Source organism: Gekko japonicus, unplaced genomic scaffold (genome assembly GCF_001447785.1).
Source record: "Gekko japonicus isolate JY-2015 unplaced genomic scaffold, Gekko_japonicus_V1.1 scaffold243, whole genome shotgun sequence".
NCBI lineage: Eukaryota > Metazoa > Chordata > Lepidosauria > Squamata > Gekkonidae > Gekko > Gekko japonicus.
Window position 1 is genome coordinate 1006105 of NW_015168053.1, and position 16235 is coordinate 1022339.

A 16235-nucleotide genomic window follows, 5' to 3' on the forward strand; every position below is an offset into this window, starting at 1 on the left:
GCATATGGAGCAGAGGTCCATCAGTGGCTATTAGCCACAAGGTATAGATAGGGGCTCTGGGGCAAGTGATGCTCTGTCATCTTGGTGCTTGGGGGGGTCAACAGTGGGAGGGCTTCTAATGCCCTGGCCCCACTGGTGGACCTCCTGATGGCACCTAGTATTTCTGGCCACTGTGTGACACAGAGTGTTGGACTGGATGGGCCTTTGGCCTGATCCAACATTGGCATCTCTTATGTTCTTATGTTTTTATGAGATCCTCCTCAGCCCATTTACATAGGAGAGGGAAGCAATGATACCACAGTTGGGGAAGATATGTCCCCTCAGGCTGAAAAAAATTGGCCGTCCCTGTTTTAAGGTACCCTTCATCCCTTTTAAGTACCGTATCTTGCCGTGCTTCCAGTTGGAGTAAATAATGGGGGAATACTTTTAACAAAATTGTTTCTGTTCTAAATCAAGCTCTTATTCTTTAAATGGGAACGGTCATACCCCAAATTAAAAGCCTGTCCGTTTTTTTTTCCTGGTGTGGGGGAATCTTACGGAAGGCAAAACAAGGCTCTAGGAAGGGTGGTGTACCAGCTGGCTATACTTCTGGCTATGGCCCTTTATGGAAATTGCCATCAAGTCGCAGGAAACTTATCGCAACTCCATCAGGTTTTCAAAGGAAGAAGCAGATGGAGGTGGTTTCCCCTTGCCTGCCTCTGAATAGCAACCCTGCCCATACTTGGTGGTCTCCCATTCAAGGACTTACAAGGGCCAGCTCTGCTTAGCTTCTGAGATCTGATGAGATCAGGCTAACCTGGACCTCTACTTTATAGGACAGTGATGGAGAACCTTTTAGAGACCGAGTGCCCAAACTGCGACCCAAAACCCACTTATTTATCGCAAAGTGCCAACACAGCAGTTTAACCTGAATACTGTGATTTTACTTTAGAAAAAACAACTCATACATTAACTTAAGATGATCCAAACAAAAGTAAGGAAAGCAATCCCAAATGCTTTCATTTACTTAAAATTATTTGGCAGAGAATTCGACACTTTAATGATGGTCTGGGCCTGGCTGGGGCGACGTGTGCCCACAGAGAGGGCTCTGAGTGCCACCTCTGGCACCCGTGCCATAGGTTCGCCACCACTGTTACAGGACTTCGATTTTAACACATAAGGCTAACATCACCACCTTTAGTTTGCCCTTACCAGTGAGTTAACTGCCTGCCCTCAGAAGAGCCTCTTCCCAGGTGTCTGCATGAGTTCTGGGTGGCTTCTTTTGAGAGCAGCTAAGTCAGCCACATCTCTATGTCAGGAGTCATTTGGATGATTCCAGTGACTTAGCAAAAATACCCACTATATCAGAAACTGTTTCAAAAGAAGTACAGAGATACAACTGCCAGCCTCCAATGTGCAACCCTTCTAACACTTAGGAGGAGGAGGAGATTGGATTTATACCCCTTCACTACCCAAAGGAGGCTCAGAGTGGTTTACAATCCCTTTCCCTCCCCCTCCCCACAACAGACACCCTGTGAGATAGGTGGGGCTGGGAGAGCTCTCCCGAGAACTATCCTTGAGAGAACAGCACTGGAATATAAAATATCCATATTTTATAGAGAGTCCTGGGAGTCCTGGCTTCAATACTCATTTAATGCCACCTAATGTGCAGCCATAATTACAGTCAGGGTAATAAAATGATGGATTTTATCCCCCACCCCCAACCATCCAACGTTTGCTAACTGGTGGAATGGGGATTTTAATCCATGTTAGAGATTGTGAGAGTAGAACAAGAGGATGGTGATTATTCCAGGTACATTAATCCAGAGTATGAGGACATTATCAAACGGCGATCGACTTCAATCCCTCCCCAGAGAAATAAGAATTACTTTACTGCTTTACACTCTAACCCTTAGACATTACTGCTTTCCATGGAGATCCGGTTTACCACCACCCCCTTCCCCCTAGTCTTGTAAAAGTTGTTTATTAAGGTCACATAAAAGAAATTTGCTAGCTCAGTGCTCTTTAAGCTGGCATCCCACGCTTTGTGTGAGCTAACAACCTGTTTCTTTTCTTTTTTTCCCATGCAGGGGGATTGGAAAACAGGGCCTTCAGTGTTTAGGTAAGAGCTTTCTTCAGATTTTCCTCTTTGGGCAGGTTCCCTTTTCGTTATTAGAGAACCCCACGCTGTGAAAGAATAATAATTGTACATAACACGTAGCATTTACAACGCACTTCAGGGTGTTGTTCACATCCATATTCTTGTGGTAAGCTTTATGACAACCCTGTAAGGTTGGTTGGTATTATTGTTCCTACCAGCTTGTAGATTATGGGGAGGGGCTGAGAGGGAAGCAGTTTAATTCCATGGCTAAAGCAAGATTCAAACTGCAGGCTTCCTGCTCCATAACACAGTACATTAGTCACTACACTGCATCATCTAAAAATGAATTTGAGGTAGTGCAGGACTGGCAAAGGAAAGCTCTTCTAATTTTATAAAAAAGAGATGGAGAGGGAAAGTTCAGGTTTACCTAAAAGCCACTCCATCTGTCACATAGAAGTCCATATCACAATGGGGATTGCCCCTAGCAATTCAGTGTTCATGCAAAAGGTTATACTCTGCATATACTCAGAGGTACTGTGGTGGCTCAAGTGGTTAAGATGCTGAACTGCCGGCTGTGGAAGGTCGGTAGTTCAGCAGTTCGAGACCCGAGTGTGCCGCATGATGGAGTGAGCTCCTGTCTCTAGTTCCAGCTCCTGCCAACCTAGCAGTTCAAAAGCAAGAAATTGCAAGTAGATAAATAGGTACCACTTCAGTGGGAAGGTAACAGCGTTCCGTGCACCTTGGTGTTTAGTCATGGCGGCCACATGACCACGGAAACGTCTTCAGACAGTGCTGGCTCTTCGGCTTTGAAACGGAGATGAGCACCGCAACCCTGGAGTCGGATTCGACTGGCTTTCAAGCAAGGAAACCTTTACCTTTACCTTACTCTCCAACTAACGGGCAAAGAATGAGGGGGTAAAAAACTGTTGAGTTAGATGATGAGAATTCTGGGTTGAAACTGGTCCTGTGGGTGCTTGTGATTTATGTGTAGTTGCGTCACTACAGATGGGGATTCAGCTGGTGTAGCTTTCTCCCTGGCAGGAGATGGGGAAACTGCACCAGTGGAATTTCTGCTTGTCATGTGGCTTTTAAAGCTATACAGCTTCTGTTGAGGAATGGAAGAGAAGAGAACGGCATTGTTAAGCTGCTTTTGGTCCTCATGGAGGAGTAGAGTGGGGTAAAGGTAAAGGTTCCCTTGCTCGAAAGCCAGTCGAATCCGACTCTAGGGTTGCGGTGCTCATCTCCGTTTCAAAGCCGAAGAGCCAGCGCTGTCCGAAGACGTTTTCGTGGTCATGTGGCCGGCATGACGAAACACCAAGGCACACGGAACGCTGTTACCTTCCCACTGAAGTGGTACCTATTTATCTACTTGCAATTTCTTGCTTTCGAACTGCTAGGTTGGCAGGAGCTCGAATCAGAGACGGGAGCTCACTCTGTCATGTGGCACACTCGGGTCTCGAACTGCTGAACTACCGACCTTCCATAGCCTGCAGTTCAGCGTCTTACACACTTGAGCCACCGCAGCTCCACAAGAGTGGGGTATCAAGATCCAAATAAATAAAATTAATAAAGAGATGGCAACTAATTGAGAACAAGGACACTGTTGGTTCTCTATCACTTTCATGTGTCAGGACTCCTAGGCTGCCAACTGACCAGGAAACACTCAGCTTGGCCTGTTCCTGTGCCTTTAAAAGAAACTGGTGACGCGGAGAGCAGTAGGCTAACCTTTCCAGCAAGGAAATAAACACAGTCAACTATTAACTGCTGTCAAAAGGGCCATTTAAAATGATTGGTTCACAAGTTGGCCACCTTAGAGAAGAAGTACTACTCGTGAGTTGCATCAGGGGTGGCTGGGGTGGAGCTGGAGTTCAGGCCTCTTGGGTTCTTAGGAGGAAAGCTGGGTTGTACAAGGGAGCTGGGAAAGATTGTTTCTAATTTCCCTAATTCCCTTCTTAATCAGGCAGTTCACACAATCGGCCCTTGAGCCAAGTTTATTGTTTCGCTGAACTAGATTCTTCCATCTATTTTAGGGCTGTGAAATCTCTCTCTCTCCTTTCCCTTGCATTTTATATGCACTTCAGCCTCTTCCGCTACCCGTGTACCTGGCACATCCTTCCAAATTTACCTTCTCTTTTGCACCTGCTCCCAGCTCACCTGACCTCTACCCCCAGCTTATTTGTACAGCCCATCTGACAATATCCTTAGTGTGGTTAGCGTTACACATGTGCTTGTTAAGAGAGAAGCACGTCATACCCTGCTTCTCTCAGTTTCAAGTGTGTGTGTGGGGGGGGGGCAGACTTGATTGGCCTTGGTTCCTAGTATGGGTCCCTTACATGTCTGGAGGTGTATGTTTCCTTTTTACATTTGGTGTGTTCCAGCAGGAAATATTAATGGAATATTGACTTGTACTGCTGCAATAAGCATTTTCTTCCACTATGATGACGCAAACGGAGTATCTGATACATGAAACAGCTACCTGGATTGTTTCTTCCTGCAGAACATCCCCCCCCCCCAAAAAAAAAACAACACAAATGCTACACTTTGTTCTCTCATGGAAATTGATGCCTGTATGAAATTGCAACTTATGTCTCTGGTAGAGTCATCTTGTATATAGTTCTTCCCTAGTGCTATTTTTTCTTTTTCTTTTACAGGATGATAACTATGGAGGCTGCAAGCTTCCGTGAAATACTGGGTAGGGGGAGAAGAAGGTCTTCTTAACCTTTTCCCTCTTGCCCACCACAAGCCGCTTTTTTGCTTTACCGGGCAAGAAATAAAGATACTGCATTCCCCCACCCCCTCCCACCATTAGGGAAAAAGTAACTTGCTGGGTGGGTGTGGTAGCAGAAGTGCTGCCAGAAGGAAAAGGGTTAAGAGGCACCTGCCTTTCATTGGCTGTACCAAAAGATTGCGGGTCTCCACGGTTGGTCAAAAGAAAAAGAAGTGTGTTGGGGGGTGGGGGGAGGAACTACATGAGACTGATAGATTCAGGTGGGTAGCCATGTTGGTCCGAAGCAGCAGAACAAAGTTTGAGTCCAGTGGCACCTTTAAGACCAACAAAGTTTTACTCAAGGCCAATGCTCCCTCTAAGCTGTGGAGTCTTGTGAGCAAAAATTCAACTTTTTGAGCTACTGGCATTAAAGTCGTGAGCGAGCAATTTGGCTACTGCATAAGTTAGTTTGCTCTGGAGCCCTCCTTCCTGAGATAAGACAAAAATGTGTGAGCCAGAGGCTAAAAAACTGGGAGCTAGCTCACACTAACTCAGTTTAGAGGGAACGCTGCTCAAGGCATAAGCTTTCGTGTGCAAGCACACTTCTGTGCACACTTCGCTGTATCGACTTGCACACGAAAGCTTATACGTTGAATAAAACTTTGTTGGTCTCAAAGGTGCCACTGGACTCAAACTTTTTCCACACGAGACTGAGCATCACATGTCATTTGGCCCTTATTTACACATAGGCTCAGTTGCACTGAATAGCTCTCACTGATGCACAGTCGCATAGACCAATAAGAATTCCAAGTGCCCATGCTCTCTTCCTTGTGCTGAACCTCTCATAGTTGCCACCACATGCACAAACTTAGATATGAACATTCCCTCCCTGTAACATGTATCCCCCCCCCCAATGTACGCATACTGTTCTCTCTTACACACATCCAGGCTGGCATCATGCAGACATCGTCTCACAAGTGTCCATTTGAGATCTTGTGCATGCGTACTTTGCCAGGGCAGGTGCATACTCCCTTGTGGAATTTCCTTTTTCGCAGGTTGTAATTGAGAAGATTCTCACTTGCGAGTTGGCACTTGAGCATTTATATATACCTGGAGAGGTATTTGCAAGCGCCTTTCCCTTTGCAATGATATATTCTCTCTCTGTCTCTCTGTCTCACACACACACACACACACGTCTCTCTCTGTCCCTCTGTCTCTCTCACACACACACACAGAGTTCAATACTGTGCTTTCTCCACTCCACTTCTTTCCAAAATGCTATACAATACTGCGCTTCCTCCACTCCACTTCTTTCCAAAATGCTATAAGGTTCCATTCCCCATCGATGGGCAGCTGGCATGGCCAGGGTCTCCCCCTCCCTCTCTAACTTTATTACATTCTGGGAAACACATCCTCAGTGATCTGTGTCCAGACCTGCTGGTTGCTAAGAAACCGCAATATCGGCTGCCATAGAGATCGCTAAGCAACCCCCCCCTTCTCTTGCCAGTTCCATCAACACCTGCCAATCAACTGCTGTCCCAGTTCATATTCACCTGTTCCCACTGTGCATCCCTCAACCTCGAGAATTCTTGTCCCCACACCCACTGCGTGTTCTAACTTCTCAGGCGCCTCTTCTTTCCTAGGGAACCCAGGAGTCCTGTTTCCCAGCATGCTCTGATGTATCCAAATGGGCTGCACTTCCCTTCCCTCCAGGTGCTGGAAACAATCTCATGTCATCCCCCGTCCCCCCCATTGCCCTCACATGAGATTTCCCTTGCGCATGCTGGACAATGGCTCACAGAGGGGTAAAGGCTCAGTTGGCAGATCTGTTGCCATAGGAACCCAGAGACATTTCCAGAAGTGACTGAGCAAGGGAGAGAGAGAGAGAGTGGGGACTTGTAGGGTTGCCAACTGGCCAGGAAAAACAACAACGCAACCTTTCCTGGCCTGCTGTTGTGTCCCTGCAAACGTAATCAACTGAATCTTTTGGCAGCGTGGAGACGAAAGAGGATTGCCAAAACTGGCATCTGTACCAGCTGCTTCGCAGGCAGCAGTTAGCGGGCAATAATGTTTATCTCCTGAAAAATGTCACCTGTTAATTTCTGCAGAACAAGCAGCTTGCTAAAGGCACAGCTACACGGGGTGGTGGAAGAGCTGGCAACCCCTGAGGAGAAACGTTGTCTCACCAGCTAACTAATGGTGGTGACGTGAAGGGCCAGCTACAGGGGCCAATTGAAGAACTGGTAACCTTACCAGGGGAGTGGGTGGGCAGTGGGACTCCTCCAGTGTTTTCTGGAAGTGGACTTCAATCTAATGAGTAACAAGGATACACCGGAGGATTTAAGCTCTTTGGGGGGGGTGAGAAGGGAAAGGGATGAAAAAAAATGGTTAAAGCAGGGCGATGCTTAGAGCCAGGACTCCAGGGTTCTTTCGGAGTATGCCTGAGCCAAGCCTCCCTGCTCCCCCCCACTCCTGTCCGATCCCCTCCCCCGCTGTGCTGGGTACTTGTGGATTCGTCCCCCGCCTGTTGCCATGGAGACCCATCTTCCAAATCTCAGGCCTGGAGATGCTGAAAAAAAAAAAAGGGGAAGGAAGGGGAGAGCAAAGTCACCCCCCCCTCAACCTGCCCTCATGGATTGGCGCCCTGTATTTCCTTCCCTCCACACCTGAGAAATCCCATTCTGTGGGTTCCAGCCTCTTGGGGTTGGGGTTGAGAAGACATAGATCGGCAGCCCAGGTTCATGCCCAAGATCAACAGTCACTCCGGCGTACCCACATTTAGGTGGCTAAAAGGGTAGGAATCCCCTCCCTCACCATTTCATGGCAGGTTATGGGGACAAGGGAATTCAGATCGACGACAAAGTTTGTGAATGTGGAAAGGAGTTGGTGGTCGTTACTCTGGATTATTTAACACGGAGTAGAAGGATACCAGATGGGGACACTGTGGTCATAACAACCCACTTCTCTCCAATAAACAGTGTCTAATATCTCTTTCTTTTCTTCTGTGTTCTTCTTTTCCTTCTCTCTTATTCCCCTCTCCCCCTTCCCCCTTGCCTATTATATCTGTATACACTTCCTATATTTGGTTCCTCCTTAATCTCTGTCATTTTTCTTTTCTAACACCCTCCCTCTTCACTCTTCTACCTCAGTATGCAGCTTTGTCTTACACAAGAGATGCCATGAATTCGTTACCTTTGAGTGTCCAGGAGCTGGGAAAGGACCCCAGACAGATGTAAGTGATGCCCTCTTGCCTCAGGGTCCCTAACTTCTCAGCGGGACACGTCTGGTTCTGTTGGATACAGTGTGTGTGTTTGGTGGTGGTGGGGGGAGCGTTAGGGAGCCAGGACTTCAGGTCTCACCACCACTGCAGGTGAGCGTCCCGGTTTCCTTGCTATTTATACAGCGATAGAGGGACTGGTGTCCCATTTCTGGTGTCCTTGGCCTGGAATCTCATGGAAGGAGCGGGAGAGGAAGGGAGGATTTGTCTTGTCTGCCCCGGCCTTCCACCACACACGCAATTAATTGTGCACGCACAAACTTTATACAACCTTCAGGTGCGTATGGCGCACAACTTCAAAAGCCTGGCATGCGACAAGACCAACATCTCCTTTTATTCAGACTCACAATTAATTGTGCACGCGCAAACTTTATACAACCTTCAAGTGCGTATGGTGCACAACTTCAAAAGCCTGGCATGCGGCAAGACCAACATCTCCTTTTATTCAGACTCACTAGACCTAGCAGCTCTTTTCGATTTCCATTTAGATTTTTTAATTTCGTGTTGCTGTCGCCTCGTTCTTGCTCCTAATATTGAGCTTGTTTTTGCACTGCTGTGTACACAGAATTACATTACCTGGGGCCAGATCTGGATACATGTTCACAGACACTCATACTCCTAGGGCCAAACTAGACTTGACGGCGTCTGCCTGGCTGCTGTGAAGACGCCGCCATCATTTAAAAGTTATTTACAAATGCCATGACGTCTCAGTCAGCAGCATGGTGCCCTCGTTTCCCCCGGTGCCTTTTCAAGCGCTGAGGCAGCTGTGAGTGTGGCTGTTTTGGTGATAAGGCAGATGGGGGGGTGGTCAAGAGCACCTCAACCCACTGTGCTGTGGGCCTGGTCGCGGCATCTTTAAAATCGTGTCGTCATCCTCATGGTGGCCCCGAGGATGCTCTCACGTCTAGTATGGCCCTTAGACCATCATATATGCACATAAACATCTTATAAGCCTGTCTGACAGTGTGCACACTTATGTTGGCACATGCACGCTCACTTGGCTCCCTGACAATTCAGGAGTGCATTCTGTTTATGAATATATTTATTTATTTTTCATATTTGTATCCCGCCCTCCCCAATGGGCTCAGGGCGGCTAACAAGGGCAAGGTCATTTGCCATGCCATAGGTGAAAACATATCAAACATAGTAAAACATCCAACACTAAAACCACAGTACTCAATCCATTACTAATATCCTAAATCCAAGATGGTAACACCGCAGTTCCAGATGGTCCTCCCATAGTATACGTGTCCAATGGAGACGGCTTGTCAGATCTTCAATAGTTTCCAGGTTCTTCCTCGGGCCTCGTCGATGCATCCTTTAAGATACCTTGACGGTAGTGGTATAATGGGGTGGCGGCTCCTACTCAAAGGCCTGGCAAAAGAGCTCTGTCTTACAGGCCCTGCAGAACTGCTCAAGGTCCTGGAGCTCGTTCCACCAGGTAGGAGCCGCCACCGAAAAAGCCCTGGCCCTGGTCACAGCTAGTTTCACATCCTTGGGACCTGGGATGACCAACAAATTTTGGGTCCCCGACCGTAGTGCTCTTGGGGGAACATATATGAAGTTACCTTATAGTGAATCAGACCCTTGGTCCATCAAGGTCAGTATTGTCTAGTCAGACTGACAGTGGCTCTCCCGGGTCTCAGGCAGAGGTCTTTCACATCACCTGGTGCCTGGAACTTTTAGCTGGGGATGCCAGGGATTGAACCTGGGGCCTTCTGCATGCCAGGCAGATGCTCTACCACTGAGCCACAGCCCCTTTACATTTGTGTACCCTTTGTGAACACTGACATTTGAACTCTAGACTGTGCATTAATTGGAAATTCGGAGTTGGAACCTGCTGTGCTTTCACATGCTTCTTGATTTTTATGTGTTCTCACATTCAAGCACTAAAATATAGAGATAGGGTACTGAGAATCCTCTAGAAAACTAAGTGCTTCCCTCCAGAAACGGAGGAAGAAGATAGGAGGGCAATGGGGCAAGATCCATGTGGTTTTACACATTAGAGGACAATGTCTGTGGTTGCATCTGAATTGACAATGCGTTGGTATGGATTTCCCATTTTGCAGGATCCACGGAGCAAGCATAAGTTCAAGATCCACAGTTACAGCAGCCCGACGTTCTGTGATCACTGTGGCTCCCTCCTCTATGGGCTGGTGCACCAGGGGATGAAATGTACCTGTAAGTAACCATCTCCCCCACCACCACCCACCCTGGAAGCTTTGTGGTCTCTTGTGGAATGCCTAAAAGACCAAGACTAGAGTCCTGTGCACGCTGACCTAGCAGTAAGCCCCATTGAACAAAACTGAGAGTAAAATGCAGGGCTATTTTTGGGCAGGAACGCACAGGAACGGAGTTCCGGCTGGCTCCTGAGTTGGCCACACCCAGCAGGAACTCATTAGCATAATAGGCCACACCCAACAGCAGGAACTCATTAGGATTGGCTACATTAGAGGTGTGTGGCCTAATATGCAAAGGGGTTCCTGCTACAAAAAAGCCCTGGGTTTTGACAACAAACAAGGTAAACAGAATAAGAGGCAAAAGGTGGGTGTGACTGGATGGCCACACTTCTGGTAACATGGGGTGTGTGGCCTAATATGCTAATGAGCTGTGCTGTCAGGGGGTGTGGCCTAATAAGCTAATGAGTTTCTGCTGTTGGGTGTGGTCTATTATGCTAATGAGTTCCTGCTGGGCTTTTTCTACAAAAAAAGCCCTGGTAAAATGCATTACACCGGATTGTAAGTATGGTAGCATCTCTCCAGGGTGAGTTACTGTTTTGTCCAGGAGCCAGTAAGACTCTGGACTGAAAGACCCCAGTGCAGACCTCAGCTCTATCGTGAAAGCACTGGATGAACTTAGGTTAGCCACTACCCATTGCCAACCTCAGTTGTACATTTTGGCTTGGACATCGTTCCCCTCACTTTTTTCTCAGGCTGCTTTCCTTTGCTGCAGAACTTGCTTCCGCTGCCACTAACTCTTCCACGTGCAGAAGGGCTCCTTGAAAAACCCTGATCTTGCACACACGGAAGTGCAAGCAGCAGAGGAAGTGAGCGCTGCAGTGGAGGAGAACTGCCATAGTCACTGGAGAGAAGTGTGAGGGGAATGATGTCATAGGATCCACACCTTTGGGTCCTGAGCTTATATATAATTTAAATATTTCAGTGTGTACTGGACTGCCTTACGAGATTGTTGTACAGACTACTATTATGACTGTGATTTTTTTCTTAACACTTTAGGAGAAATGATAAATATTGATTATTAACTGTCTCTGTTATAGACCATGCTTCCAGTTGAAATACTAGTTGTAATTTAGGATGAATCTATATAGGTAAAGGCAAAGGTTCCCTTGCTGTACTGGACTGCCTTACAAGATTGTTGTACAGACTACTATTATGACTGTGATTTTTTTCTTAACACTTTAGGAGAAGTGATAAATATTTATTATTAACTGTCTCTGTTATATACCATGCTTCCAGTCATAATACTAGTTGTAACTTAGGATGAATCTATATAAGCAGCAACAAAATCCCTTTATTAAGACCAACCGAAATGACATGAAACAGTGTGTAGGTTTACAAGTTGTCCGGAAACGCATGCAGCAGAATGAGATGGGAGAGTCTTGGGTGGGAGAGTGGGCTGTTCAGATGCCAAGTGGGCAATGTCATTTTTGAATTTTCTCTCACATGAAAGCACCTTTGTGACCAGAAAGTCTGCATGCCAGGAAGAAGGACTGCTACCTATCTCCTCTCCTACCTATGCTAGCTTTCTCATTACAAGGAATTTGTTTTTAATTGGGGGGAAGCATAAAAAAAATAGGATTCCCCTACTGAATATATATTGTATAGTCTCTGAAATCTACCACTTTATTCTGCTGCATGGATCCAGCCAAAGTCCTGCTTAAACCGATGGAGCAAGTTTAGTTGCAACTAACTTAAGTCTTATTGATTTTGATACGACTTAGTCATGATTGAGAAGTCAATCATGGCTAACTTCCATGGCAATCAACGGACCGATGCCCATGTGCATCTGGAGAGGGCATGATGTAGTGTTGCACACCTCACTATAGCAAGGTAGCATCTGACCAGATTTTTCCTGGGCATGTACTGGTGGGATCTGGTACAATTTCCACATCCAGGGCCGCAGCCATTTCAAAATTCTGAATCCATAAAATGGAAAATGCCAACTTTGGTATCAGTCAGGTGTGCTGTATACAGTAAGAGAACGGAGCACATCTCAGCTTTTCCTTAGATGAATTATGAGGGGAATTAACGGGAAACTGGAGGCTTTAGGAGGCATAAACAGGGAGAATTGGGCAGGGCATTCCTTTACACGTTGTGGTGGCAACTGGATCTGGGTGCCAGTTCTCTTTTGCACAGAGTTCCTTGCTGGCTGTCCTTGTCCAATTGCTTTGCTTTCTAAGTAAGATTTAAAGTGAAGGGCTGACTCCATTCATACATAAGCTGGAGCCTTGTCCTCAGTGGGTTTCCTAAATTTCACGCGTATGGGGTGGGGACAGAGTGGTGAGGGTGAAAGTGAGGCTATCCAAAAGAGGCACTGCAACATACAAACGTAGTCTTTCTTATCTGTGTGAAGTATGAAGTTGCAGAGTGGTGGGTGGAGGTTAGAGAGCACTGAAGCTGTCTACTCTAGGGATAGCTGATCCTGGCTGACTAACCCACCTCTGTTGCCCCCTGCAGGCTGCGAGATGAATGTGCACAAGCGCTGTGTCCACTGTGTGCCCAGCCTTTGTGGGGTGGACCACACAGAACGCCGGGGGCGCCTGAAACTCCACATCGAGACGTTCGAGAGTGATGAGATTCGTGTGACTGGTAAGAACTGGAGGCAGGGGGAAAAGAGGAGTAGTATAAGCCTGGGAGGGTCTCCTTTTTCCATCTTTGGTGAGCTTGTGTAATGTAGAATGGCAGAAACAGAAGTGAGAAAGAAGTATCTGAGGATGGGAGCTTTGCCCCTTGAAAACTTATATTCAGAAATTCTTGTTGGTTTCTGTGGCGGAACGGGCCTGCTCTGGCCTGCAGGCCTTGTTCCACCCCACTCTCCAAAGTTTTCCCAACACCTGGAGAGGTTTTTCTTTCTCTCTTGGGTAGCCTGCCGCCATCTACCTGATCTTTGTAGGAATTGCCTGCTGGGAGGGTCAGGGCTCCCAGCTTCCCTTCCCAGTTCTGAGGCCTTGCCTCTGTGTCTCCTGCTGCCCAGCACCTGGTCACCATGGGGACAGTTTACTGCCTTGTGCGCCCTTGGAGGAATAGCCACTTGCCAACTGCCTGCCTTCCCCTGGCACTCCATTTAAAATAGTGTATCTGAGATGGTGGAGGTCTATGTGGTACAGAGAGCCACTACCAGCATCAAGAGTTATAAAGTATTTATTAAAAGAAAACGTTCACAAGCCTCCTTTTAGCACAGCACCAGACTGAGCAAGTGCTTCCAATAGAAATTGGTAAAACACCAATCCTCTGTCCCTCCCTCTATACATGCCCTATCAGATGCTAAAATAAGACAGGCTCCTAAAGATTAGGAAGTTACAGATCTCTACAGAGTTTATATTACCTTGAAGCTTTCTGTAGCTCTCTGGGACAGCACATGGTCAATGGCTGCCTCTACCAGACCTCAGTTAAGAGTTCTGTCTGCTCTGATGGACCCAGCACCAAAGAGAACTTCCTCCTTACTCCCCTGAGTTTTGTCCTCTCTTTTCTCCACCCGCTGACCAGGTCAGGCTGGGTCAAAGAGGCTTTTCCTGGAGATCTCCAGTTTCTTCCTTCCTGAAGTCTCTCTTGCATTCCTCCAAATCTCTGTCCCCTGCTTGAGGAAGAGGGCGAGCTTGACCCACCCATTATTTGTCCTGCTAGATCTATTAGCATTTGTATGAAGGTGGACTGGGGTTCGTTTGGAAAGCAAGTGAACTGACCTCCCCCCTTCCTGCCTGCTCTCTGCCCAGAGAGGAGATGGGGGGAACCTTTTAAAACACAAAGTGAAGGTTTTGCTCATTTCAGCCTCCAAGGGTGAAAAAAGGCATTTCTTCACAGTCTCTAAAGCAGGGGTGTCAAACATGCAGCCCGGGGGCCAGATTAGGCCCCCGGAGGGCTTCTATCAGGCCCGCAGTGGAACTTCCTGTCTTCTGCTTCTTCTTCCAGTTCTGCTGCTACTGCGTCATTGTAGGTTAGCAGCTTACAGATACGCATCTGAACAGCATACTCAAGATTGCAACAGCACAGACATTTTGATGTAATAATTCAGAGCAAGAGGTGTCAGTTATCAGACACTGTTAAATAAACAAAATATTGCAAGAGTGCTAATGTTTTAAGCATGTTTTTATTTTAAGTAAAAGAAAACCTTTGTGTTTGTCTCCTTTATAAAGTTTATATCTCCGCTACCTGTCATTACATTTTATGACACACATGGCTCCGCCCGACAAGGTCTCATTTATGTCAGATCCGGCCCTCATAACAAATGAGTTCGACACCCTTGGACTAAAGTGCTACTGGACTCAGATCTAGCTGTTCTACTGCATGGCTACCCTCTGAGAAAGATCACTGATCTCCATTTGTCTGTAAAAGGTAATCTGCACAGTCCCAGTTTGTGCGGATGAGAGACAGAACACTCCATCCCCAATTTTGCTGACTGAAACCAAGCTAACTGCACTGTTCTTAGCATTTGGGGTGTGTGTGTGAGACAGGTTATCACAGGACACATCTTTTCCCCTTTAAAATGGTAATCACAGCCTAGGGAGCCTGGTTTCAACTGGCAAAACTGAATGGGGGTTGAAGGGTTAAACCTCCTGCATCCTCCCTGCATGGCTCCAATTCAAACTAGGGCTGCGTGTGAGTGCAGTTTGCTTTTACAGATGGTTGGAGATCTGTGAACTGCATTCTGTTTGTTTGTGCCATAGAGACCGAGTTAAAAATCAAGAAGTCCTTGCTTCAGATCTCATCCCTGCTGTGGCCTTAGAGTAATTGCTGTCTGTCTCAGCCCTGGTCACCAGTCTGCAATATGGTGTGTGTATGGGGAGGGGGTAGTAGTATTGGCTTAGCTTACAGGATTGTTGTCCTCCTAACAAAAAGATAATGTATGTGAAGGACTTTGAACATTGAATGCACGAGATAAATGTGAAAAATCAGACTTCTTTATACCAAACTGTACTTCCAGGGTTATACATACCCCTCTATAGTTAAAAAAGGTAAATCCAAATTAATATCCGGGAGCATCCAGTATTGGTAATCTGATTTAACTGTGCACACTGAGCAATTTTACAAATATTTGCTTATCCTTCGTATAATTTATTCCGCTCTTGTTAGTTATGAGGTCAGTCGAGTGGAGCGCAGAGCAGAAAATCTCTCTCAGTCCTCCTGTGACGGGTCAGTCGAGTGGAGCACAGGAGTGGCAGAAAATCTCTCTCAGTCCTCCTGTGACTGAAGATCCACTAGCTGAAATTTGTCTTCATAAGGGCTAGAAATTTGCTTTAAAACCCCGAAAGCTAGGGTGTTCAAGATGCACCCAGGAAGCTAACTATACATGGAGGGGAGGAACAGGAGTTAAAGAGCTGCAACAGCAAACGGCACGCATGGATGGCATTCCCACCTGTTCTGATGCCTTTTGCTGCTGCTGCCGCCTTGGCCTGGGTGCGCTTTCATGCTCTGGCTGGAAGCATCCATGCTGTCCTAAGAATGCCAGGAGAACTCAGCAGGGCTGGACGTAGAGTTCATCTCGTCCAGAATTCAGTTTCCCATTGTGACCAGCTAGATACTTCTGGGAAGCTCACTGGCAGGGAAAGTCTGTCTTTGCAGCCTTGTTTGTTATTGTCGTGGTTATATTTTTTTAAAAAATTGATGCTTGACAATCAGCGGAACGCAGAAAGAGGCAGGGTGCTGAGGGACTTCCAGTGATCTGGAGGTGGAATTCAGTGCTCTTTATAGCTTCTTGTCCTTCAGCAACGCAGGCAGGGGTAGAATAGATTATGCAAATGTGTGCTTCATTGCTTCATTTGCATAATTCAATTGCATTTGCTTGATGTGTACAGGTCACAAGATTCAGCTGAATTTAGCTCAGGTATGGAGCTATCTTGGTGCAGGTTTTTTAAATTGTAAATATATACAGTTCTACCCTTATTCCAGCATCTTGAACACTTCCTCCCTCCCTCCCTCCCTCCCTCCCTCCCT

General features: G+C 46.8%; 1 protein-coding gene and 1 non-coding gene across 2 annotated transcripts in view; one reads left to right on the forward strand and one right to left on the reverse strand.

Annotated features, from left to right (window-relative positions):
- The window catches only part of PRKCG (protein kinase C, gamma), a 52642-nt gene that overhangs the window by 18429 nt on the left and 17978 nt on the right, over positions 1–16235 (forward strand). The window contains exons 2-5 of the mRNA XM_015414392.1: positions 2070–2101; positions 7937–8019; positions 10134–10245; positions 12762–12893. Of these exons, the coding sequence (XP_015269878.1) occupies positions 2070–2101; positions 7937–8019; positions 10134–10245; positions 12762–12893 (359 nt within the window). The remainder of the gene's footprint in view (positions 1–2069; positions 2102–7936; positions 8020–10133; positions 10246–12761; positions 12894–16235) is intronic.
- TRNAA-GGC lies at positions 9752–9823 on the reverse strand. Its single transcript has one exon. It is a non-coding gene; the product is annotated as a tRNA-Ala (tRNA).